Source organism: Mauremys reevesii, linkage group 3 (genome assembly GCF_016161935.1).
Source record: "Mauremys reevesii isolate NIE-2019 linkage group 3, ASM1616193v1, whole genome shotgun sequence".
Taxonomy (NCBI): Eukaryota; Metazoa; Chordata; order Testudines; family Geoemydidae; genus Mauremys; species Mauremys reevesii.
The window spans coordinates 76,915,117-76,940,745 of record NC_052625.1 but is presented as its reverse complement, the minus strand read 5'-3'; the positions used below and the strand labels follow the sequence as shown (position 1 = coordinate 76,940,745).

The window sequence follows — 25,629 nt, the reverse complement described above, 5'->3', positions numbered from 1 at the left end:
CAAATATTCCGGCATTTTGTCTTTTGGAACGGAGTTCGGATAGGACATATTCGTCTCCACATACAGCAATCAGATGCAGTACCTCCCTTTCGGTCCATGCTGGTGCCCTTTTGCGATTCTGGGACTCCATGGTCACCTGTGCTGATTAGCTCGCTGCGCTGGGCAAACAGGAACTGAAATTCAAAAGTTCGCGGGGCTTTTCCTGTCTACGTGGCCAGTGCATCGGAGTTGAGAGTGCTGTCCAGAGCGGTCACAATGGAGCACTCTGGGATAGCTCCCGGAGCCCAATACCGTCGAATTGCATCCACACTACCCCAAATTCGACTGAGCAGGGTCAATTTCAGTGCTAATCCCCTCGTCGGGGAGGAGTACAGAAATCGATTTTAAGAGGCCTTTAAGTCGACAAAAATGGCTTCATTGTGTGGACGGGTGTCGGGTTTAGGGACTGTGGGACTATTAAGAGACCTTTTGAAACAGGCTCCTTCCTTGAGACCGGTGGCTGGGGCTATGAGGGCATAGCCAGAGGTAACAAAACTGAGACTGGAAAGGCTCCCACTGGGCTGCAGGGCCTGCTTACAATCTGCCAGGGTGGTCAAGACTGGGGCAGACCCTGGTCTCAGGGCTGGGGCTGGATATGAGGGATTAGCGGTATGTAACCTATCACTTAAATAGCTTCTGTATCAGATTATTGGAGGGTAGCTAATGTAATGCTGATTTTTTTTTTAAAAGGCTTCAGAGGCAGTCCAGGCAAATTGGTTGAAACTATAGTAAAGAGCAGAATGATCAGAGATACAGATGAACACGATATGTTGGGGAAGAATCAACACAGCTTTTGTAAAGGGAATTCATTCCCCACCAATGTATTCGAATACTTTGAGGGAATCATCAAGCATGTGGACAAGGGTGATCCAATTGGCATAATGTACTTGGACTTTCAGAAAGCCTTTGACAAGGTCCCTCACCAAAGGCTTTTAAGCAAAGTAAGCAAACACAGGGTAAGAGGGAAGGTCCTCTCATGGATCAGTGATTGGTTAAAGACAGAAAACAAAAGGTGGGAAAAAGGGGTCAGTTTTCACAGTGGAGAGAGGGAAATGGTGAGGTCCCTCAAGGATCTGTACTTGGACCTGGCTCTTCAACATATTCGTAAAAGATCTGGAAAAAGGGACAACAGTGAGGTGGTAAAGTTTGCAGACGATACAAAATTATTCAAGATAATTAAGTCCATAAAGGGATTTCACAAAACTGGGTGATAGCAACAAAATGGCAGGTGAAATTCAATGTTAAGTACAACAGAATGCACACTGGAAAACATAATCCTAATGATATAAACAAAATGATAGGGTTTATATTAGCTGTTAGCACTCGAGATCTTGGAATCATTGCAGATAGTTCTCTGAAGACATCCGCTCAACGTGCAGCGGCAGTCAAAAAGACTAATGTTAGGAACCATTAGGAAAGGGAAAGATAAGACAGAATATATCATAATGTCACTTTTGTGTTCAAGCACACTTCAAATAGGACAACCAGGACTGCATGCAATATCTCAAAAAAGATATATTAGAATTGGAAAAGGTACAGAGAAGGAAATCAAAAATCATTAGGGTCTGGAACAACGTCCATACGAGGAGACATTGAAAAGATGGGGACTGATCTACTTAGAAAAGAGGTGACTAAGGTGGAGGGGATTTGAAAGATTTATAAAATCATGAATGGTGTGGAGAAAGTGAATATGGAAGTGTTATTTACCCCTTCACATAACACATGAACCAGGGGTCACCCAATGAAATTAATAGGCAGCAGGTTTAAAAGGAGTTACTTCTTCACATGGTGCGTATTAGCCTGTGGGACTTGTTGCCATGCGATGTTGTGAAGGCCGGAAGTATAAGTGGGTTCAAAAAGAATTAGATACTTTCATGAAGGATAGGTTCATCATTGGCTATTAGCTGAGATGGTCATGGATGCAACCCCATGCACCAGGTACACATAAACCTCCAGCTGCCGGAAACTGGGAGTGGATGACAGGATGGGTCACTGGAAATTGCCATGTTCTGTTCATTCCTTGTGAAGTATCTGGCATTGGCCACTGTTGGAAGACAGGCTACTGGGTTGGATGGACCATTGGTCTGACCCAGTATGCCTATTATGTCTAGTGTTTTCAGAGAGACAGTTGTATACTGGAGCAGACTTTCTTGTTTTCTTAACCTGAACTACTTTGAGATCCGTCCTACTGGTGTTGCTTGTGCAGAACTCCTGCTGTTTGAAGGTTAAGTGAAATGAGCAGAATTTGTACCTCTGAGGAATGCTCTGCAGAGAACATAGGCTAGTAAATCTGAAATCTGATTAACCAATACAAGGTCTGATTCTCCATTTTGTTTATACCGGGTTTATGCTAGCTCACTGGGATTAAACTGACTAGAAAATCAGATCATAGAATATAAAATATGTTCTTCAATAATGCTCAGCTGGATTTTGTGTAGACAAGATCTCTCTCTCTTCACTCAAGTAGTTGGCTAACAAGCTAGTGTTTTTTATTGCTTCCCCCTTTATTAATCATTTTAGCAAAGAGGGAATACATCAATGTGTACAGTGTTCTTACAGTTCCTTCAATCAAAGAAAATAACATCCAGCATTCAATGTTTGTTGCTGTGTTTATTGATTAATTGTGCTTGTTCCCTTTTTCACTTTAGGAAAAACTGGATATAGGGATAAGAAAAGAGGTTGATGGAATGGGAGCACCTGAAATAAAGTATGGTGACTCAGTATGCTACATACAACATGCAGACACAGGCCTGTGGCTCACGTACCAGTCTGTGGATGCAAAATCTGTAAGAATGGGATCTGTGCAACGCAAGGTAAGACTGTGAATAAAGGTACATTTCATTCACTCACAACTGTGTGCGACATGAGAAAAATGTGAAGAAAATCAAAGGCTGCAGTTAATTTCTACATCTCAAATATTTTAAGCCATCCTTTATATCAAATATTAGGGATTGTCTTCACTGCAAAATAAAATAAAAGTATGGTCTTAACTCAGGTTAAAATAGCAGTGAAGACAGAGCAATTTGGCTCCCCTATAGGCTTTTAACTCAAGCTGCTAACCCGTGTTGAAAGTCAAGTTGCTGTGTCTTCACTGTTGTTTTAACCTGAGTAAGCTAAGTAGGGTTAGCTAACCTGAGTTAAGAAGATGTAATTTCTTGCAATGAAGATCTATCCTAAAGTGTGTGTAGTCATGTCTCGAAAATCAAGATGGCAGCATGCATCAATTCCTAACAAAACTAAAACTAAATCCAACTACTACTGTTAGTCTACAGCTGTTAGCTTGCAAATGTTCTTGAATTTGATGGTGCTCAGAGGGAAACTGTTTAGCTCATTGTAGGAAAGAACCATATAACAGTTTGAGAATACTCGCAGTACCATATAGAATTCAGTTCTTCAGTGTTCTATAGTTGTGGTTGAGAAAGGACTTGCGTTCAACGTCCATGCTTTCAGGTGTTGGCAATATTTTGAAAGTGTTACCTTTTGTGCAGAAATTTTTCATTCTTATTTTAAGCCCAGAGGTGTACTGCGTATTTCCCCCCCATAAAGTATGATGATTCTATTTGTGATTATCTGAGCATTGAAAAGGAGGGAAAAGGTGCTTTTCACTCTTGAGCCAAGTTTCAGATGCTATATAAGACATTTTTTTAATTTTTAAATTTCTAAAATGGCATGAAATTAATTCTTAATGAAGAAAATGCCTGAGATAAAATAACCTCTGCATTCACTTTGAATGTTTGTCTGAAATAGCATTTTATTTGAATGAGTTCATCAGATAAATGCACCAGCAGTTTGTCTTTCTGTTTGTTTTTAAATGCATCTTTAAATATTTAACCAGGAAGGTGGCAACAACAACAATGTAATATTATGATTAAGATTTTATACTCTCACACACTCAGGAACTTTGAAGTTATAATTTGCACAGCAACTTGGACATAGCGCCTGATATAGAATGCATTGAACTCAGTAGAAAGACTACTACTGAAATCAGTGTACATTGGATCAGGCCTAGGGTGACTAGATATCAAGTGTGAAAAATCAGGACAGGGGGTGGGGGGTAATAGGACCCCATATAAAAAAAAAGTCCCAAATATCGGGACTGTCCCTATAAAATCGGGACATCTGATCACCCTAATCAGGCCTAATGCAGCCAAGTAATGGGAAACCATAACTTTGATTTTTTATTCTTGTGCATGTAAAATCTTAAGCACAACAGTGCATTGATCAACATAAACACAGCTCTGTTAAGAAAAGTGTGGTTTATTTATGTTGTTAGTATGTAAAACATTTTTTCACATAAAAAGTATCCCCAAACATTTACAGTAGAACATAGGTGGTGTTTAAGAATGTGTTAACTAACATGCTTTAATACACTAGTGTGTATGGGATTTAATACCTTTAAAAACATAGTAGTTAGTCATGAGCAAATCTAGGCTTTTCTCTAGGGATCCTGGGTGTTTTAAGAAAAAGGGCCAGTAAAAGGGTTGGCAGCCAGGGTCAGCAAAAAGCTCATTTCTGGAGGTGGCTGAATTTTAGAAGGTTTTATGTGCAGGTGGATAAGGGGAAAGAGCTGATGTTCAGCATGGTTCTTATTCCTAATTTATGCCCATATATTTACTTTCCTATGGAGGTAAAGCCATATACATTCCAGATGTGACCTTAATGTGGAAAATGCTGACTTCTGATGACTTTGTAAGTAAGCCTTTCAGAAGTGGTAGTACTAAAATTGTCATGGAACTGGACATGCTTTAATTAATACTAGTGTATAACGGTACCAGGCAGTAAAATACAGGCTAATCTGATTTTAATTAACTTTGGTTTCTCTGTGTGTATTTTTGTATTTACTCCACCTCTCCCCTCTCACTACATATTTTACAAATAAGGAACATGGAATTTCCTTATGTTTTTTTCTTTGCAATGGCTGGTCTTTGTGTTTGTATTGCAGGCTATAATGCACCATGAAGGCCACATGGATGATGGGTTGACCTTGTCCAGATCTCAGCATGAAGAATCTCATACAGCACGAGTCATCCGTAGTACAGTCTTCCTTTTCAACAGGTTTATAAGGTATGTTTTAATGAGGTCCTTTTTTGCTGTCCTTTTCCTTTCCCATGTCCCACCCCAAATGATCATTGACATCACAGTGAGCAATTTAGCTTTGCAAAAAAATAGACCAATATTTGTAATAACAGTCCTTGTAATTCTTTATCAACAATCAGCAAAGGGGAATCTGCAGAAGAACTACAGTCCATTTATTTTCTCCATTTCTGATCTTCCCTTCTCTTTCAACCTTGATATAAATTTATAAACATGAATGTTGACATTAAGGTTCAAATTAAACATAAAAGAAAAATTTCACCTGCCAGAATTTGGGAGACTAGCAAGCAGGCCATACACTGCTTTATTTTCTAACTGTAGTTAAAATTTGATAATATCAACAAACAAATTGATGCTTTTGCCAGGAAAAATGAAACAATAGTGTCACTGCATAAAATAGTAGCAGTACAGTACAGTAACTGTTGTAGATGGGCACCAATTATAGCACTCGTCCTTCCTGCTTAGAGCTTTTTATTATTTTGTTTATTTGTACTGGTTGTGGGTAATAAAATACTGAGTGTGACTGCATTTTGGCTGATATATTTTTATATTCTTATTGCCTTATGAAGCTCTTCATTTAGCGTGTAAGTGAGGTGACAACGCAGAAACACTCTGAGTAGGTGTATAAGTTGTTTCCTTTGTTTTGTCCCTGATATTTCCTTCATCACTCCAAATATGGAGGTGAAACACCGAGAAATATCTATTCTGGTTATTTAAAAAAAGCTGAATGGAACTGATATGTCTCCTTTACCAACTCTCTTTTCTCAATGCATTTGACTTACTGTTGGTGAGGAGGAAACATTGAGAGGACAGTGTCTTAGAGCAGAGAACTCAGGTCTGATTTTAAAGCAGTGAAGAGAAAAAAAAGACAATGACAAAGCAATTCATTTCCAAAACTTAGAGAAGTGTTTGCAACTCACTTTAGGGGCCTTGATGCTCTCAACAAGAAAGTGAAGTCTTCCACAGTTGACTTTCCCATTGAGTCAGTCAGTCTGAGCCTTCAGGACTTGATCGGCTACTTTCACCCGCCAGATGAACATTTGGAACATGAAGACAAACAGAACAGACTAAGAGCACTGAAGAATCGACAAAATCTCTTCCAGGAAGAGGTAGATTTTTTTCTTTACGTTGTTACTGTACTTCCCACATTGTGTACACCAGTAGGGTTTTTAACTGATTCGACCTAACAATAACATAACATTGGGTGTCTTGTGGGAAGCCCAGGTTTAGGAGCAACCATGGGGCTCAGTATGCTAGAGGGGCCACTTTCAATTTTGAAAACAGCTTTTGGGAGGACATTTTGATATTAAACTACCTGTTTTAATGGCATCATTTTGAAAATCTAATTTCTTGTGAGAGTTTCATGGATGATTCATGTAACTGGCAATCTGTAATGCTGAGCCTAGTTTTAGTAAATTTCTGTTGCAATACATCAATTGTTAGAATCTAAGCTGATACATCATTTCAGTAATTTTTTAAAGTTTTTATTTTGAGATGGCTGCACATGTGATCCTAGCCTTGCTTATGTGGGATATCCATTAGTTTTTTAGGGTCTGCTCCTGCCTGTGATCTGTACTTATTTGGATTTTTTGGAGGGGAAATTAAAGGTTTCATTTCCTTTCCCTTTTTAAAAAAAGTACCACTTTCTGAACATCAGAATTACTAAGGTGCCATTCAGGATCCCTGAATTATGATCTTATGTTCTCCTCTCAAATGTAATTAGTAATTATTGTCATTAAAAGACTCTAGCTCCCTCTCTTTATACTGGATTATGCCCTGATGCAGCAGGGTACTTAAGCACGTGCTTTACTTTAAGCATGTGTTATCCCACTTACTTTACTAGTGCCACTAGTAATTGATCTTGGAACTCGGGTATTTAATTTTACTTTGGAAGACTCATAGAGCAAATATGCTAGTAGCAAAGCACTGTAAAACATTCTTCATCATTTTCCTTAATAACTTCCCCCAGAGATAGCTGGCTGCATCTGCTACATATCTACTTTCTGTTTTACATTTATTTTTCTTTTTTGTCATGTCTTCTTTTAATCTATATTGACATCTTTGTACTGAAGAGATACTTTCTTCTTTGAAAACCTGAAATTTTTCTTTCTAGGGTATGATCAACCTTGTCCTTGAATGCATTGATCGCTTGCACGTGTACAGTAGTGCAGCCCATTTTGCTGACGTAGCTGGGAAGGAAGCAGGAGAGACTTGGAAATCTATTCTGAATTCTTTGTATGAATTACTAGGTAAGACATATTGTGGTTCTCTGGGATTTTTTGACAGCAAACTAATCTATTCAATTGAAATGAAAATCTGAAACCAAAGGCTGTTGAAATTATCTAGATATTGGAGACGACCTTCCATTTCAGTGAGTATGGAAGAATAATTATGAATAAAATGAAGTGAGTATGCCTTGATTAAAGTAAATGGATATCTTGACAAATCCATGATCTATGCATTTGTGTTTTTCACATGGTTGGAAAAAATATTTATATTGTATGTTGCCTAGAGTCTCAGTCAGCATTGTCAGGTTCTGTATAAACATGCATAAAAGTGCAGTCTCTGTGTGGGGAGTGCTGTTTTCTGGATGATATAAAACTAAGATCTTGACTACTTGTGGTTATTAAAGTTCCCATGACCTTCTTTGTAAGGGTCTTGGTGTCCTGGTCAAACTTTCACTTGTGTAGTAGCTTTCTCTTCCCTGAACATTTCCCGCAATAATTTCAATTGGATACAGTATTCTTCTTCCTGCCTATAACAGGTATGTTCTGTTACTATATGCTGCTCCTGTTGGCTGATTTTTTGATCCCAGATGTGGCTACTCTTCAGTTGTGGGCAAAACGACTATAAAAATAAATCCTTCACTTCTGAAACAATGGAATAAACTTCAAAATCGCCATCATAAACTACATTTATTTTGCTATATTTTCCTGCCTCACCCACACTCTGCCAGAACTAATTAAACATTCCTTACCCTGTGAGCAGCTTTCAAATAGCTGCCATTTTTTTCAAATAAAACAGACAAAACCTGCCACAGGACTGTTCCATTCTTTCCCTCACAATGTGGATCAGATAAAAGCAGAGATTTTGCTACATTAAATCATGTCGCATTATATGTAGGCCAGCACTGGAGGGGGGATGTTGCACACATTTTGCCAGTGGGTTTCAGATATTTGCTGGCAACACAGGAATGGTGAGACTCGGATATCTTGGGTCTCATTCAGGCTACACAGGGGAGTGTTCGCTAGTGGGCACAGACCTTTCTGCCCATCTCCCCCACGCCCAAATCATCCCTTCCTACCTGCCACAGTCATAGATCCATAGACTTAAGGTCAGAAGGGACCATTATGGTCATCTAGTCTGACCTTCTGCACAATGCAGGCCACAGAATCTCACCCACCCACTCCTGTAACAAACCCTTAACCTATGTCTGAGTTATTGAAGTCCTCAGATTGTGGTTTGAAGACCTCAAGGTGCAGAGAATCCTGTCTCTTCTCCACCCCTGACTCTTGGTTACAGTCCCATTTTCCTCACCTAACCAGTCCCAGTCTCTACTCCTCAGGCTCCTCGTCCCAGTCTGTTTGTCAAGTCAGTCCTTGTCTCTCCCTCCAGAGTCCCAGTCTCCTTGTGAGCTATTACCAGTTCCAATTTCCCTGTCCCCTCTTTTTCTTCCCCTCCCCACAAGCTTTTCATTCCATCTCAGTCTCTCATCCCACCCACTGTCTCTCCTCCACGACCCATGATTGGTTTCCATATGTTGTAATTGCATAGCAAAATGCATTTGCAGGTTTTTGTTTTGACATCTTTACCATTATATAACAGGCTTGACATGTAATTACTATATCTTTTTTTGGTAGGTAATTTTTAAGCACATTGGTCTTGATCTGGGGATGGTAGATTTTTTCACTATGCTGTACTGAACAATGAAGGTGCTGTTCGGTAATTTCCTAGGAGATAGATAGATATCATTTACTTTGCCTTGTTTCCACAAACCATAGTTTCACATTGAGTGTGTGTGTAAATCAAAGTGGTTGATATTGTCATCATTCATGGTTTCTGAGATTTTTGTTGTTGTTTGTGGCATATAGTTCATCCTTAAGAGAGAGGAAATGTACCAACCTCTACCTGGGATTGTCTTGTGTTTCAGCCATAAAAATGACTGCAATGTATTTCCTGACAGAGGAGCTACAGAATGTGTGCATTCTCTATCAGAAATATTCAGTCATTGTGAGCATATAGTGTTTCTATCATGTTACTAGGGCATCACAAATTAGGATGGGCACTCCTTTGACTGAGTGAGACCCTCTGGTGGTCTTGGTTTGTTATACAGTCATATATTGGTATGAGAAACTAATCTTTCCTCATTTGATTTGTTGCAAAATAGTGACCAGATGCTGATTTTAACAACTTCTTATGCAGAATTAGAGACCAAGGAAAAGTGAATAAAAATGGAATCCTCTATTGAAACTAGTTAAAGGCAGTCATTTCCCAAGAGCTTCACTTTTGCTAAGCTGTAGGATGGTTAGTTTTGCTTTGTTTATTATTTATTTAGTTATAGTTGTTTCTTTTTTCGTATCCATAATGTACATGGTAAAGACATATTAGAAGGCATGCTGCCCGTCCCCAGAAACTCCCAATTGTAATGTGTCAATATAAGCATACAGAGTAGTGAGATGGGTTACTGCATACAAGTGAAGGGGCTGAGGTAGCACATGGCTATGTTTTGTTGGTAGAATGATAACACAGCATCTTAAACTGGGTGAGTGAGGCATAAGGGAGGTTTTGGAGGTAGAGATTAGGTGGTCAACTTCAGAGGATGAGGGGGAAAAAGGAGTAGCGAAAAGAGGGAGATCACAGTAGTTCTGATCAGTCTTTTTGCAGAAAGCTGGTGGGATATTGTGTGAGGAGGGAAGAGGTATCTGAAAGGCTTAAGGGGGAGGAAGCTGAAGGTCGTGAACAGGCAGCAAAGCTTGTAGGTATATGCGTCAGTGGGGAGGAGAGATAGTGCTGCTGTTTGAATTAACAAGAGAGAGTACAAAGTTGTAATGGATGGAAGTCTGCATAGCGTCTTGACTTTATTCAGAGTCATTTGGCAGCAAGGAACAAAGGAATTGGATGCTGGGAATAAATGGAAAGCATTTTGTGGTGTAAAATAGAGAGGCAAATGCATCCTGGCAGGTAGGGAGGATACTGAATCAATAGTGGAGAAGTGGAGGCTGGGAGAGGCAGAGCAGTCATGGATATCGATGGACTGACGGTCACAGAAGAGCCAGGTGCGGGCAGCGGACAGAGGGAAAATATGAAATGCAGAAGGAGGAAGTGGGTGGTGTTCAGAGAAAAGGAACTCTATTATTGAGTGATCAGAGAAGGAGCGCTGTTTAATGAAGACAAGGTGACGTGAGTGGCTATCTTGGTAAGTTGGGGAGTTGATCCAGGGCTAAAAGTTGAATGAGAAGAACAAGATGGGGAGAGGGGGGGAGAAGTCTATCAGGTTGGACAGAAAATCAGCATAAGGTCACTGAGAATGTGGGTGAATGGTAGATTGTGATGAGGAAATGAGAGAGCATCAAGTGTCAAAATAGGGTATATGGTGGCAATATCAGAGAAACCAGATCTATCACTAGTAAATGCATGGAGTGGCTATTATATATATTTGCATTTCTGTTTTTCTTTGTATTACTTGTAGTGAATGCTTATCAAGTAGCTCTTTGGAATACTTAATCCCAGTGGTCATTTATGTCCTTAGCTTATGCTCTTTACTATGAGGGTAATAACTTATATGGTAAAATGAATGTGATTGTACAATTATCACTTGTATCTGTTCTGAAATGTAGAGGGGGAGCACATGGTTTGGGATAAAGGGAAGGGTAAAATGACACAGCAAGTTCCAGAGAATACGGACCCAGAAGTTGGATCTTTATTTTATGCTTTTATTTCTTTAACTGATTCTGTTCACTGCCTGATAATACCACTCTGACCGATCCTGTTAGTTTTCTGTCCTTGTTATAAGCCTTAAAAGGCAACCTTGAAAATGTAAATTTTAAAATGCAGTTTGTCACTTTCACCACCATCCTAGAAGAGGAACAGACTAAGAGAAACTTTGAAGGACTCAGAGACTGCCAATGGTAGAATTTCAGATAGTTATTTTTATTATTTTTTGCTTGCTGTCATTGTTGATGTTCTTTATAGTTGCTATATGTTGCCTGCTAGGAGACACTTAACCCTATTCAGCACATACACAGGTTATTTGGCACCTTGATAGCATCATTTTTATTATAAAATGGAAAAAAATATTAAAATGACCATAACTTTACAAATGAATGAAGTATATAATATTACATTAAAATATCTCAAAATAAGGGTGCAAAGACAAGTGTTCAGAAGTTAGGAAATGCCAGCATTAAGGTTGGGTCCACCTATAATAAAATAAAAATTGAATCTAATATATAATATGCATTGTTGATTGTTTGGAATTCATTGTAATAGTCCATAGAAAAATTCTACATTAAAAGGTTGCAAAAGGAAGCACTGAGAAGTTAGGAAATGTAAAAAATAAGGTTAATTCATCCTCCGTGTGTGTGTGTGTGTGTACACATTATAATATCTTATTACATGATCACACAGTGCTTTTTGCAGAGGAATTCTGTCTTAGTCAGCACCATGCGCTAAGAAAAGTAACAGTTGTTCAATACTTTTATTTTCCCCTGGAGTGTAGCCTCATGTTTTTGGGGTTTTTTTTGTTTGTTTGTTTTCTTTTTTTAAAAAACTACTCTGCATGGTATAAGGACTTTTGCAGACCCTTCTTGGTGCCTCACAAATATTACTGAAATTTATCCTCACATCACTCAAGTGTGGTAGGGAACTATAATATTGTCTCCATTTTACAGATGGAGATGTGAGGCAAAATAAGGTACAGAGACTAAGGGTTTTGCATCCATTTCAGTAGTGGTGGTGTGAGTATAAAAATGGTGAGGCACTGTGATATTATGGGTATGTGGGCCTTGTAAGTATCTGAAAGAGAATTTTTCATAAAATGTTTCCATCTAGAGTGATGGTTGCCTCCAGTCATATAAACCAGAAATAGGTTTATACTGAGAAAAGTTTGTTTCCTTTTCAGTCATAAGTAACATTAAAATGCTATGGCTCAGGAACTCTGAAAAATGAAATGTGTAATCAAAATGCTTGATAGCCTCTTAAATATACTAGCTTAGAACATAGTCTTATAATTCATTGTTACAAAGAATGACCCCTTTAAGAAAACAGAATATTTAAATGTTAGCTTCTATGTGGAATGTGAGCTCTTGTAATTTTGATGAATTTTATATCTCAAATGTGTGATTTAGGAATGCATCTCTTCTATATCTCTTCTGCCATAACAGGCCCTTAGGAATTCTCTGTGCTTTGTGATTAGTTGTGCTGGTTACCTGAACAGTAGTAAAACTATCTACAGCTACAGCTGAATGCCTCTAAATAAAGCTTTAGTGGAACTGTTCTCTGATCACCATTTCCTACTCAGAGTGTGGTTCTATAAGAGCAGAGAAAGATGATTTGCCGTAGACCATTAGGTTTTCAGCCTCTCTTCCTCTGCTTCCCTGAAACTACTCTGTCAACCCACTGGTTTAGTGATGTAAAGGATTCATAATCTGGCCTTTCATGTCTGCAGCAGATCCAGCTTCAAATCATACTGAGGCCACAATTTTAAGGCTGTAAATGCGTTTCCTAATGGAAGCGAATCAATATCACAAAACCATAGCACAATATAACATAACTAATAACCAAACAATAATATTTAGCCCTCATATAGTGCTTTTCATCTGTAGCTCACAAACTGTTTTAGGAGGTTATGCAAGCATTATTAGCCCCTTTTACTGATGGGGAAACTGAGGTATAGGGTAATTCGGTGACTGCCCAAAGTCACACAGTGAATTAGTGGCAGAGCCAGGTATAGACCTGGTCTCCTTAGTCCTTGAACCATCCTGTCTCCCGGTGTGATCAGCAATATCTGTTGAAGAGAATGGCTGGGGAAGTTTCTGATTAAGATTGATGCTTTGGTAGAGCTGCATGTGAAACTTGCATAAGAACAGCCATTGGCACTGTTCCACACTCTAGATCAGGGGTCGGCAACCTTTTGGAAGTGGTGAGCCGAGTCTTCATTTATTCACTCTAAGTTAAGGTTTCACGTGCCGGTGATACATTTTAACACATTTAGAAGGGCTCTCTCTATAAGTCTATAATTATATAACTAAACTATTGTTGTATATAAAGGAAATAAGGTTTTTAAAATGTTCAAGCAGCTTCATTTAACATTAAAATGCAGAGCCCCCCAGACCGGTGGCCAGGACCCGGGCAGTGTGAGTGCCACTGAAAATCAGCTTGTGTGCCGCCTTCGGCACACATGCCATAGGTTGCCTACCCCTGCTCTAGATGGAATTGTTAGTCCCTGATGGTTTTTTCCCCCCCCGGGAAGAAGGGAGAGGTTCTTCAAGTCCTGAAATCATCACTATGTACTTCTCTCTACCTATAGTTCCATTTCTGTCCAAGGATGAATTTTGCCCCGGGTGTGTTTTTGTGGGGTTTTTTTTTGTTTTTTTTTTGGATGACTTTAACCCTACTTGTGATAGCTTACAAGAAGCATTTACAGTGTTAAGATATGATATTTTGAAGAGTGAAGCCTTGTTACCATCAGAGACCTCTTCTGGTCTCCTTAATTTAGAGATAAGTGATGGTAACATCATTCTTCCATTTAGATTTTATGTATAAGTTCCTTTGTTCCCGATCTTTCCAGTACCCTCCTGCTCCTCCAACAGTAATGCTATATCGGGATATGTTCAGGAATACCAATGGACTTACTTTTTGTTGCTTCAAAATGAGCTATTTTGATATTCAAGAAGGGATCTAGGAAGATGACTGTTGGCTTTAGATAATTTTTTTTACAGCAATGGGCAGTTTGATTATGAGAAAATCCTACAAATTTTACTATTCAATATAATGATTTGCCAAGTTGTTTTGCATCTGGTTGGTTGGATCATGGTTTATCACAGGAATTATGGGGTTTCTGTTAATGTGAATTGGACACATTTATTAACTTTTTTCTGTTTTTCTTCTTTTAATAGCGGCACTTATTAGGGGGAATCGTAAAAACTGTGCTCAATTTTCTGGATCTCTTGACTGGTTGATCAGCAGATTGGAAAGATTGGAAGCTTCCTCTGGTATGTTTTTCAGTATTCTATCTCTCTTTTCCCCTCCCAGTTTCTTCTTCAAAAATTTATAAAGAATTGTTCAAGCACTCATTCAGTCATGCTGTTTTGAGTTTTTTGTGCTGATGGGAAAATAGATTGGAGTGGGAAAAGTAAGATTTGACCCATAACTTTCACTGGTCATCATTGTAGTTTTAGGTATGCTTTTGATACTCTTTTGGTATTTAGTACTGTATAGTGATAAAAATGAGGTCTATCTACAAATCTATGGAAAGCAATGAATTAATGAATTAGGGTTGGTTTTTTTCCCTTTTTCTTTCATTTCTATTTCTATTTTGAGTAACATTTGAATTTGGTCTCATCCTTGGTTACCTGGTTATATTATCATCCCCATTTTCCAATTGAGGCAAAATACATAAGCAGGATTGCTCACATGACTAGCCCCCAAACAGCATATCCTGCCAGCAAATCTTTGTGTTGGCTTTAAGGTAGGACAATACCTTCAAAGTTCATTGGTAGATTGGTTAATATGTGCATTGAATATGTGGTGTCAGAAGGCTCTAACTATTGGTTACATTTTTTTCCTGCATAAAATACATTTGCCTGTTTTGAAACTCTGGTTTTGGTTATTGGGAATATTACTTTTATCAGCATACTTAAAGCCAAAATGGAGTTTTATTTTCAATGTGAAATTGAAGAATTCTTATTTTTATATTTTAATTATCTGGTTTTACAGCTCCAAAAGATCTTGGCAATGCAAAATCTGGTTGTATTATGTAAATGGCAACAATGCTGGTATTGGTCAGATTATCCATGTCATTTTGGTGATGGAGAGGGAGGCGGGGAAAGAGTTTACCAAAGAACTTTAAAGTGGCGGATGTTAATGCAATGAGTATGGGTGCAGAATGCTATCATGAAAGATGGCCCTCAAGTAAGTTTGTCTAAAAGGAGTGTGTCTTTGTTATACTGTTTATTTCCACATTTAAAGCTGCTGTTTGCTTTTCAGAATAACAAAATAATATAATTAAAACATTAATAAAAAGTCTAACTCTTCTCCAGCCACTGAATCCCTCATGCGTCTAAGAATTATCTTTAAGCACCTATGACTTAAGTTAAGTTTGCTTTGCTCAAATCTTTTTGGGTGAAGCTTTCCCCAGTGCAGAGAGACAGTGTAAAAGTCCAAGAGGGACTTAAGTGGTGCATACGCCTTATAGTGGCCTACTGCACTGAGGTTAATTTTATCCTTAATGCAAAGTGCTTGTAAACCTGAGTGTCGTTGAAGTGGATGGTGTCACAACCTGGTCCTGTCCCGCTCTCTGAACGAGCGCCTATCTGTTGTGATTTGAGCCCATGTGCGTCTAATACCCCCTTGGTCTGGGCAATGACTGATCATTGTTCCTAGCTTTAAGGGAATCTCACGTGCACTCTCAAGTACAGACTCCATGACACCATACTTCAGCAGTATGAGCCCACAGTCTGACTCTGGAACCAGTTCCACAGCTCCCCAGAGCCCCAGTTGCTTAGATATGTTCTTCAGAGTCCACCTCGCTGTGGGAGCTCTGGTTTCCTAGTTATGCTCTTCATGGACACTGTGGCAGTAAAGCAAGGAATTACAGGCTAAGCAAAGGAATTTCTTATACACAAACTTTAGCCTTGAAAAGCACAATTGAGTTCCAGATATATGGAAAACAGTGAACTGCTGAATGCAGTCCTCCTGAGTGTCCTCCCCATCCTTCTTAGCCGGATTGTCTTACTTCTGGTGGTGAAATGACTGAGGGCTTCTGGGCAGAGCATCGTTCGGTCAGTGGTTCTGCTGGTAGCAAATCCATTGTTCCACTAGGCTAGGCACATTCAGTGTTGATAGCTCTTGATTGCTCTGTCACAGCTTCCCACATAGTCTTTCCATAATATGTTAAATTTCCGCTTAAAAATAAATGCTCAAAGCCACATTAAAGCTTATATTCAAAGTGGAGGTTGAAATGTACCATGGCATTCACAGAACCAAAATGGAATTAATAAATTAACACAGACATAGGCGATATTGTAAGTATTAACCACTGGGATTATCTTGGATACATACATTTTCTTCTACTTTCCCTTTCTGTTTTTGAGCATTTTCCCACCCCTCACAGTTAGCCTTGTACAAGGTGAACAGGAAGGAGCATGGGCGGATCATAAATTGCAGGGCTTACAGTCTAGCAAAGCAGGTATATCTCAGTTATTCCGCATGTAATTACCTAATTTCCTTACTATCTTGATTAGGCCCTGTGCCAGATGCCCAGGACATCTTGATGTCTGGGGTGACCAACTGGCACTTTCTCTAGAGAAGCTATTAATGATGGACCTAGGCACCTTTGATTGTTGAATTGTGCTTCCAAGGATCCCTGCTTCTACCTCCCCTGGAAGGAATAAACTAAGCATGGGATTCACATTATCATTAAAGTTACTCTTCCAGCTCAACATACTTTTGTTTTTAACTTACCAGCATTCAGGGTAATGATTTTAAAACCTTAGAACAGAGGTTTTCCAACTGCAAGTGGTGTGGAATGTATTCTGGAGAGGGGGAGGGGTGTGAGAAGCCACTCTGCCTTCAGAACTGCGTGGCCACAGAGTGGCAGCTGCTGGCTGGCCACCCAGCTCTGAAGGAAGTGCCACTGCCACCAACAGCAGTGAAAAAGTAAGGGTGGCATGGCATAGTATGTGACCATGTAATTAAAGACTGTATCATAACGCATATTATACACAAGAGGGCCAAATTACAGTTGTACAGGAAGTCTTAATTCTAGAATTTCCTTACATTTGGTTGTCGGACATTGCAACATTAACAGTCTTAACTTATTCTAACAACACTTATTTGGTGTAATATGGATAATAACAACATCACAGTTATATAACATAGGTTAAAATGTAAAAGTTGTATTAACCTTATTAAAGGCATAAGCTAACCAACAACTATTTTTTGTTGGGGGAAAAAAACTTTTCTTTTAGTCAGGTTATTATATAATCGTCTAGTATTGAATTTCTTGCACTTTTTCTGAAACATCTGATTCTAGCCACTGTAATTGACAACCACTGTATTAGGAACCATCATGGTCCATAGGGCTTGTTAGCACTGATAAGCTCCAACCTGCCACTCAGTGACCTGCTAGTTGTTGTCAGAATAGGAATTAGAGGACCCCAGTCCTGGAATCCGATTGACAGAATGCTGGGGGTCCTGATTGGTTGGCAGCTTCTCTATAAACCTAGCACAGAAACAGGAAGAAGTACATGCAACTAGGTTGTCCCTGCTTTGGATTGCTTCCACTGAGATACCTGCTCCTACTGGTTGCTGTTGATCTCCTGGTAACTTGACCCTGACTGACACCTGACCTTGATTTGTCCTCTGGCCTGTCTTGGACTGTGATTTCCTGGAAACCCGACCAGTGGCATTGGAACAATTTGTACAGTGCGGGTTTGAAAGCCATTGAACAAAATTGTAACCTCTGTATATGGTGGAAACCACTTCAAGCTGGGCGTGTGGCAGCACCCCTGAACCTAACCCTGTCTGACTTCTGACTCCTGCTCTGGTCAGTAGGTCAGACCATTCATGTCCTGGTTGTGACACATTGGTCTGATAAAATATGGCAATTCCTGTGTTCTTGAGTGTGTTCTTTATTTTTTCACGAGTATGGACATAATGGCATTTACAGTAATATATGCAGCACTCTGAGAGTTGACCATTAGCAGTGAGATCAGCAATAGCTTTTAGGCAATGTATCTCTGGGAGGGAGGTGTGTAAGACTTCTGGGCTGGAGCAGAAGGGTAATGGAACTGAACAACATTCAGTGTGCTGTGATTGTCATATCATGTTTTCAGTTTGCCCTGCCTACTTGTTCACAAATCTGTGGTTATATGGAAACCTGGAACTGCACTTGTCATCAAGGTGTGCACTTTTTTCACACAAATCTACATGCGGTTCTGGTATTGTTGTGCATTAATCTGCAACTTGTTGAAGTCAGGAGCTTTAAGAACAGAAGAGGTTTAGAGTGATCACAGCAATAACAACAGTTACTTGGTTGCATTTTTAAATGGATGATTTGAGTCATATTTCATTCCTGGTTGTTTTGTCATTTGGTTGTTACATTGTTTCTCTCTGGGGTACAGGGCAACTTGATCTTATTTGTCCCAGTACTGGGGTGCAAACCATTTCAGGGGGCTCCAACAAAATGTATAAAATACACAGTACCACTATTTGTGGTACCAGCAACACGTTCTATGAACTGTCAGCAGCATAATCAGCCACCTTTCAGTTGCATCATGCATTGATTCTTAATGTCTTGTAAGAAGACTGAACCGAATTTTAACCTTCTGCTCCATCCTCTGCTGCCTCCTTTCCACCAATAAATAGTTTCTTATGCCTCTCCCATATGCCAATATATACTTTCAGTTGACATATTAAAGCAGAAGTGCCACCAGCGCACTGGTGCTTTTCCTTTGTGCCCTGAATGTTGCACAACGCTTATCAGATACATCAAATTCATAGAAATTTGAAAATACAGCAGGAGGTAACATTTCCATGTCACAGGCACAACATTGTTGTTCTCTTCAGCCTTTTTCTGTGGCCCTCCTTAATACTGTGGGTTATGTCAGTCATGGATCATTACTTGGTATAAGTTGTTAAATTTGTTGCCTCTGTAGCCTTCAGAGGATCAGCAGCAGCCGTGGAGGCAGACATATCCCATGGCAACTGATTTGCCTGTTTTTCCCCCAGCTTTGTAATAAGAAACACACACATATCCCTGTCCCTCACCACTACTCTCTGTCCCTGAGACGCCAAGGGAAAATATTCAATCAATGTCAGTGCAAGCACTGCTCTCACCATAGGAACTGGGATCAGCTGTCACAACGTTTACCAAGTAGTGACATGTCTCAGCAGGTGGTGATTACAACTGATATGAATGATTCTGCAAGGATGCTTCCACCATTTTACTAGATATTCTGACAGTATATGCCAATGTTTAGAAGTCTGATTCTCTTTAGTGAAGGAAGTGGAGTTGTCACTTTGGGACCCTGAGCCATGCTGGTCTCCTCATGCAGTGATGTCTAACACTGCCTTTGATGGGGAACTCGCAAAAGAGGGGGAATCCTGGTGCCAGGCAGCAGACAACTGTGTTAAAATCACCTCTATTGCTCTGTCTTTTAGCATCAGCTTTTAAAAATAGTCTTGATTTCCCACAATCCATTTCAGGAATTTAATCAGTTTCATATGCAATTCTTTACTTTGATGGAATTCTTCATTGTGAAAAAAATGTCTGTGTCTTTCTGCTACAATCTTTGAGCAAATTCATCCCTAAATTGGTGCTAGGGCTGGCACTGGGACTGATGGAACTACTATAAGGTGGGTGCATAACTGGTTGGAAAACCATTCCCAGAGAATAGTTATTAGTGATTCATAGTCAAGTTGGAAGGACATACGAAGTGGAGTCCCGCAGGGATCAGTTCTGGGTCTGGTTCTGTTCGATATCTTCATCAATGATTTAAATAATGGCATAGAGAGCACACTTATAAAGTTTGTGGACAATACCAAGCTGGGAGGGGGTTACAAGTGCTTTGGAGGATAGGATTAAAATTCAAAATGAGCTGGACAAAGTGGAGAAATGGTCTGAAGTAAATAGGATGGAATTCAATAAGGACAAATGCAAAGTAATCCACGTAGGAAGGAATGATCAGTTGCACACATACAAAATGGGAAATGACTGTCCAGGAAGGAATACTGCAGAAAGGGATCTGGGGGTCATAGTGGATCACAAGCTAAATATGAGTGAACAGTGTAACACTTGGAAAAAAGCAAACATCATTCTGAGGCCTGGTCTACACTAGGACTTTAATTCGAATTTATCAGCGTTAATTCGAACTAACCGCTCAACCGTCCACACCAGGAAGCCATTTAATTCGAACTAGAGGGCTCTTTAGTTCGAATTTGGTACTCCACCCCGGCAGGTGGAGTAACGCTAAATTCGCACTTGCTAGCTCGAATTAGGCTTGGTGTGGATGCTAATCGAACTTAGCAGCTCCGGGAGCTATCCCACAGTGCACCACTCTGTTGACGCTCTGGACAGCAGTCCGAGCTTGGATTCTCTGGCCAGCCACACAGGAAATGACCCGCGAAAATTTGAATTCATTTTCCTGTCTGGGCGGTTTGAATCTGACGTTCTGGTTGCACATCGGGCGAGCTCCGCAGCACCTGCAACGATGCAGAGCTCTCCAGCAGAGGAGTCCGGCAATCCCAGAATAGAAAGAGGTCCCCAGCATGGACTGACCGGGAAGTCCAGGATCTGATCGCTGTGTGGGGCGAGGAGTCTGTGCTGGAGCTGCGCTCCAACAAGCGGAACGCAAGACCTTCGAGAAGGTCTCTAAAGCCATGAAAGAGAAAGGATACAGCCGGGATGCGATGCAGTGCCGCGTGAAAGTGAAGGACCTAAGACAAGGGTATCAAAAGTCAGAGCGGCAAGCGGACGCCCGAGCCCAGCCCCAGACATGCCGCTTCTACGAGGCACTGCATGCCATTCTAGGTGGGTCTGCCACCAGTGCCCCAGCAGTGACGGTGGACTCCGAGGACGGAATAGTGTACCGGGACAGTTCCTCCTCCCTGTTCGCCGATGGGGAAGATGAGGAAGGGTCTTTTGAGGACGGCGCAGGCGACATCGAACCCACTCCCGCTTTCCCTGACAGCCAGGATCTCTTCATCACCCTCACAGAGATCCCCTACCAACCGTCCCCGCCCGTTAACCCGGACTCGGAATCAGGGGAAGGATCAGGCGGTAAGTGCTACAAACAGGGAAACATTTATTTTTTTAAGAAACAGGGATATATATAAAAAATGGAAATACTATATAAAATTTTTAAATATGAAACTATACAAACAGCAGGTCTACACATATAGGAATGGAGCAATAGTCCTCTGGGGATAGTTCAAAAAAGCTCTCAGAGAGCAGCTGGAAAAGCCTCAGCAAGAGGTTTCTTGGGAGAGGTGCTTTATTGGGTGCTCCGTTGAAGCACACTCTTCCGCGCCATGCCATCCTCAGGTACAGGGGGACCATCGCCTCTACGAGCATGGCAGCGTAGGGTCCTGGTCTGTGCAGGGCTTCTGTTAACATCCGCTCTCTCTGTGTGCGCCTGACACGCCTCAGGGTGATGTCGTTGTGGAAGTGCTGCATCTAATTAGTGGAATTAGTGTACTGTTACTATTGTGCATGGTAGACTTTTACTTTGCATAAGAATGACCCTCGCTTAACAGAGTTTTACTTTGCATAAGAATGACCCTCGCTTAACAGAGTTTTACTTTGCATAAGAATGACCCTCGCTTAACAGCCACTTGTGGCAGGCCTCAGAGGAAAAGCATACAGGGGTCTTTCCCGTTCACTGGCGGGAGATGCCGCATAACGCTCATCTTTTCTGCTTTGCACATTGCCTCCAGCAGGAGAGCACAGCTAAGCACTAACTGATAAGCACTCTGTACTGTAAGGCTTACCAGGACTTTGTGCAAGAGGATGCAGCTATCTTTCCTCGCATGCGCTCTCCAGTGCAATGGCGCCGCCAATGAGAGCGTATTCCGAAATCTCGGACTAGTTCTGAGATCTCCTGAGACTTGGTTCCCTCTTTGGTCTTGTTCACTGAAACTGACTAGACTGTGTTTACTGTTGGCAAACATGTATGTGTTCAAGGAAATCACCTACTTTTTCACATCACACAGCTTGGCTCCTTCCCGGACTGCCCGCCATCCCCTCGCAGAGGCTGGCTCGGATTAGACGCCGAAAGAAAAGACAAGGGACGACATGTTCCAGGAACTGATGGCCAGCTCCAGAGCGGAGGCGGCAGAGCAGAGACAGTCGAGGGAGAGCCTGTGTCAGCAGCATCGCACACACCTGGAACGGGAGGATAGGTGGCGGCAGGAAGACCAGCAGGCGACTCAAACGCTGCTTGGTCTAATGAGGGAGCAAACGGAGACGCTCCGGCGCCTTGTAGATGTTCTTCAAGACCGCAGTCAGGAGGAGAGAGCCCCCCTGCAGTGCATCTGCAACCGCCCTCCAACGCCAAGAAGTCCTGTCCCCCCCTCACCCAAAGTGACAAGACGGAGGGGCGGTAGGGGCCGTGAGAACTGTCCCTGCACCGCAGCACACCGATAATGTTAGAGACAACTGTCGCGCTGTAAAGTTGTACAAGCTCTTTCTTTACAGCATCAACCAGTCCCAACTCCAAGTTCAAACCCCCCACTGTGTATTACATTATTAAAAGCGGTTTGGTGTTACTGACTGTTTCCGTCACGTTTCTGGTGTCAGAAGACTTTCTGTTGTTCTGTGGGGGGGGGGGTAATTGTAATGTCACTGCATAGCCCACAGTGCCATGCTACAGACTTGGCTGCAGGGTCAACTGCAGGGCACACACAGACTGCAGTCACTAGGCACCAGGGACAGTCTGTGTGGTGTATGCTGCCCCGGGTCTTTCCTTGAGGTGTATGCTTGTGCAGGGTCCTGGTGCCTGACATCCCCGAATGTAAAGGCAGGCTTCCCTTCACATGCATTTGGACCGTAGTCACGATCCTCCCCGGTGCCCCGAGCCCCAAAAATAGACCTCATCCAGGGCAGATACTCACCCTTCCCCACACCCCTCACCTTCCAACGCCCAAACCCACAGCCGTCATGGTAACCCCTATCCAAGGACGGCACCCCTCGCCCCTTCCTGCAAACCCACCCATCAGTGCACACCTTAACCGGCACAGAATGCTTCCATGTTTCAACGAAGAAACAGAAATGCAAAGTCAACGAAAGATTTATTATTAATTACTAAAACATGTCCTTAGTTTTAAAACGTCCTTGGGAAGTGGGGGAAACTTGGTTTATGATCAGGCTCTCTTAAAATCAAGTGGACAGTCACAGGTTACCCTGCTCTGCGAGGAAACTCGCTTTCAAAGCCTCCTGATGCATATCGCTTCCCGCTGGGATATTCTCTCAGCACGGGTGTCTGGCTGATCGTAAACAGCAGCCAGGCGATTTGCCTCAACCTCCCAAGCGGCCAAAAGGTCTCGCCCTTGCTCTCACAGAGATTGTGGAGCACACAGCAAGCAGCAATAACTACGGGATATTCTTTCGCTGATGTCCGAGCGAGTCAGTAAGGTCCGCCATCTCCTTGAGGCGTCCGAAGCACACTCCACCACCATTCTGCACTTGCTCAGCCGGTAGTTGAAGAGTTCCTTTTCAGTGTCCAAGGCGCCTGTATAGGGCTTCATGAGCCAGGGCATTAGCGGGTAGGCCGGGTCCCCGAGGATCACTGTAGGCATCTGCACATCCCCAACCGTTATTTTGTGGTCCGGGAAGAAAGTGCCTGCCTGGAGGCGTCTAAACAGACCAGAGTTCCTGAACACACGCGTCATGAACCTTGCCCGCCCACCCGACGTTGATGTTGGTAAAACGTCCCCTATGGTCCACCACAGCTTGCAGCACCATTGAAAAGTAGCCCTTTCGGTTAATGTACTCGCTGGCCTGGTGGGCTGGTGCCAGGATAGGGATGTGAGTCCCATCTATAGCCCCACCGCAGTTTGGGAATCCCATCGCGGCGAAGCCATCTATGATGACCTGGACATTTCCGACAGTCACTACCTTTGAGAGCAGTTGCTCAACGATTGCGTGGGCTACTTGAATGACAGCAATCCCCACGGTAGATTTGCCCACGCCAAAGTGGTTCGCTACTGACCGGTAGCTGTCTGGCGTGGCAAGTTTCCAGAGGGCTATGGCCACTCGCTTCTGCACAGTCAGGGCTGCTCGCATCCTTGTGTCCTGGCGCCTCAGGGCAGGGGACAGCAAGTCACACAGTTCAAGGAAAGTGTCCTTACGCATCCTGAAGTTTCGCAGCCACTCTGTGTCATCCCAGACCTGCAGCACTATGCGGTCCCACCAGTCTGTGCTTGTTTCCCGGGCCCAGAATCGCCGTTCCACACCATGAACTTGACCCATTGCCACCATGATCTCCACTGCCCGGCGTACCCTGCTTTGTGAGAGGTCTGCGCCACTCTCCTCACCGTGCTGCCGGAGCCTCCTCGCCCGGTTTCTCAGCATCTGACTGTGGAAGAGGTGGACGATAACGTGCGAGGAGTTGACAACGGCCATAAGTGCAGCGATGATCGCAGCGGGCTCCATGCTCGCAGTGCTGTGGCGTCCGCGCTGTAACCGACCAGAGAAGGCGCGAACAGATTTCCGCCGGCGCTTTCAAGGAAGAGAGGGAGGCGGGATTGACGGTTCAATGACGACACATTTTCCCCAGCATGCATTGGAAATCCACAATTCCAATGGGCAGCGGGGAGTGCGGGAACTGTGGGATAGCTTCCCACAGTGCACCGCTTCCAAAGTCGAAGCTGGCCCCGTGAATGTGGACTCAGAAGTTCGAATTTGTGTATTTAGTATGGATACACAAATTCGACTTATTAAGGTCGAATCCACAAATTCGACTTAAGTAGATTCGAAATAGTCCTGTAGTGTAGACAAGCCCTGGGATATATTAGCAGGAGTGTTGTAAGCAAGACACAAGAAGTAATTCTTCCACTTTACTCCACTCAGCTGGAGTATTGTGTCCAGTTCTGGGTGCCACATTTCAGGAAAGATGAAGCAAATAGGAGAAAGTCCAGAGAAGAGCAACAGGAATTATTAAAGGTCTAGAAAACATGACCTGTAAGGGAAGATTGAAAAAATTGGGTTTGTTTAGTCTGGAGAAGAGAAGACCCAGGGGACATAACAATTTTCAAGTACATAAAAGGTTGTTACAAGGAGGAGGGAGGAAAAAATGTTCTTGGTAACCTCTGAGGATAGGACAAGACGGAATGGGGTTAAATTGTAGCAAGGTTTTTTTAGGCTGGCATTAAGAAAAACTTGCTAACTGTCAGGGTGGTTAAGCACTGAAATAAATTTTCTAGGAAGGTTGTGGAATTTCCACCTTTGGAGATTTTTAAGAGCAGGTTAGACAAACACCTGTCAGGGATGGTCTAGGTAATACTTAGTCCTGCCATGCGTGCAGGAGACTGGACTAGTTGACCTCTCAAGGTCCCCTCCAGTCCTACAGTTCAGTGATTCTCTGATTCACAGTGCCATTTATGTTCAGGGCTCCTTTGTGCTGGACACTTTACAGATATAGCAAAAGACAACCTTCGTCCCTAACAGCTCTAATCTACATCTGCCTACATTGGTCCCGCTGCACCCTGAGAACAGCTGGCTCAAAATCTTGAAAACAGCTTTTTCAGGGGTTATTTCTGGTAATGGACAGTGGAGAT

At 42.1% G+C, this 25,629-nt stretch overlaps 1 protein-coding gene across 1 annotated transcript in view; it reads left to right on the top strand.

Moving 5' to 3' along the window:
• The window catches only part of RYR2 (ryanodine receptor 2), a 697,632-nt gene that overhangs the window by 313,637 nt on the left and 358,366 nt on the right, over positions 1 to 25,629 (top strand). The window contains exons 13-17 of the mRNA XM_039529228.1: positions 2,688 to 2,852; positions 4,982 to 5,103; positions 6,059 to 6,242; positions 7,247 to 7,382; positions 14,250 to 14,345. Of these exons, the coding sequence (XP_039385162.1) occupies positions 2,688 to 2,852; positions 4,982 to 5,103; positions 6,059 to 6,242; positions 7,247 to 7,382; positions 14,250 to 14,345 (703 nt within the window). The remainder of the gene's footprint in view (positions 1 to 2,687; positions 2,853 to 4,981; positions 5,104 to 6,058; positions 6,243 to 7,246; positions 7,383 to 14,249; positions 14,346 to 25,629) is intronic.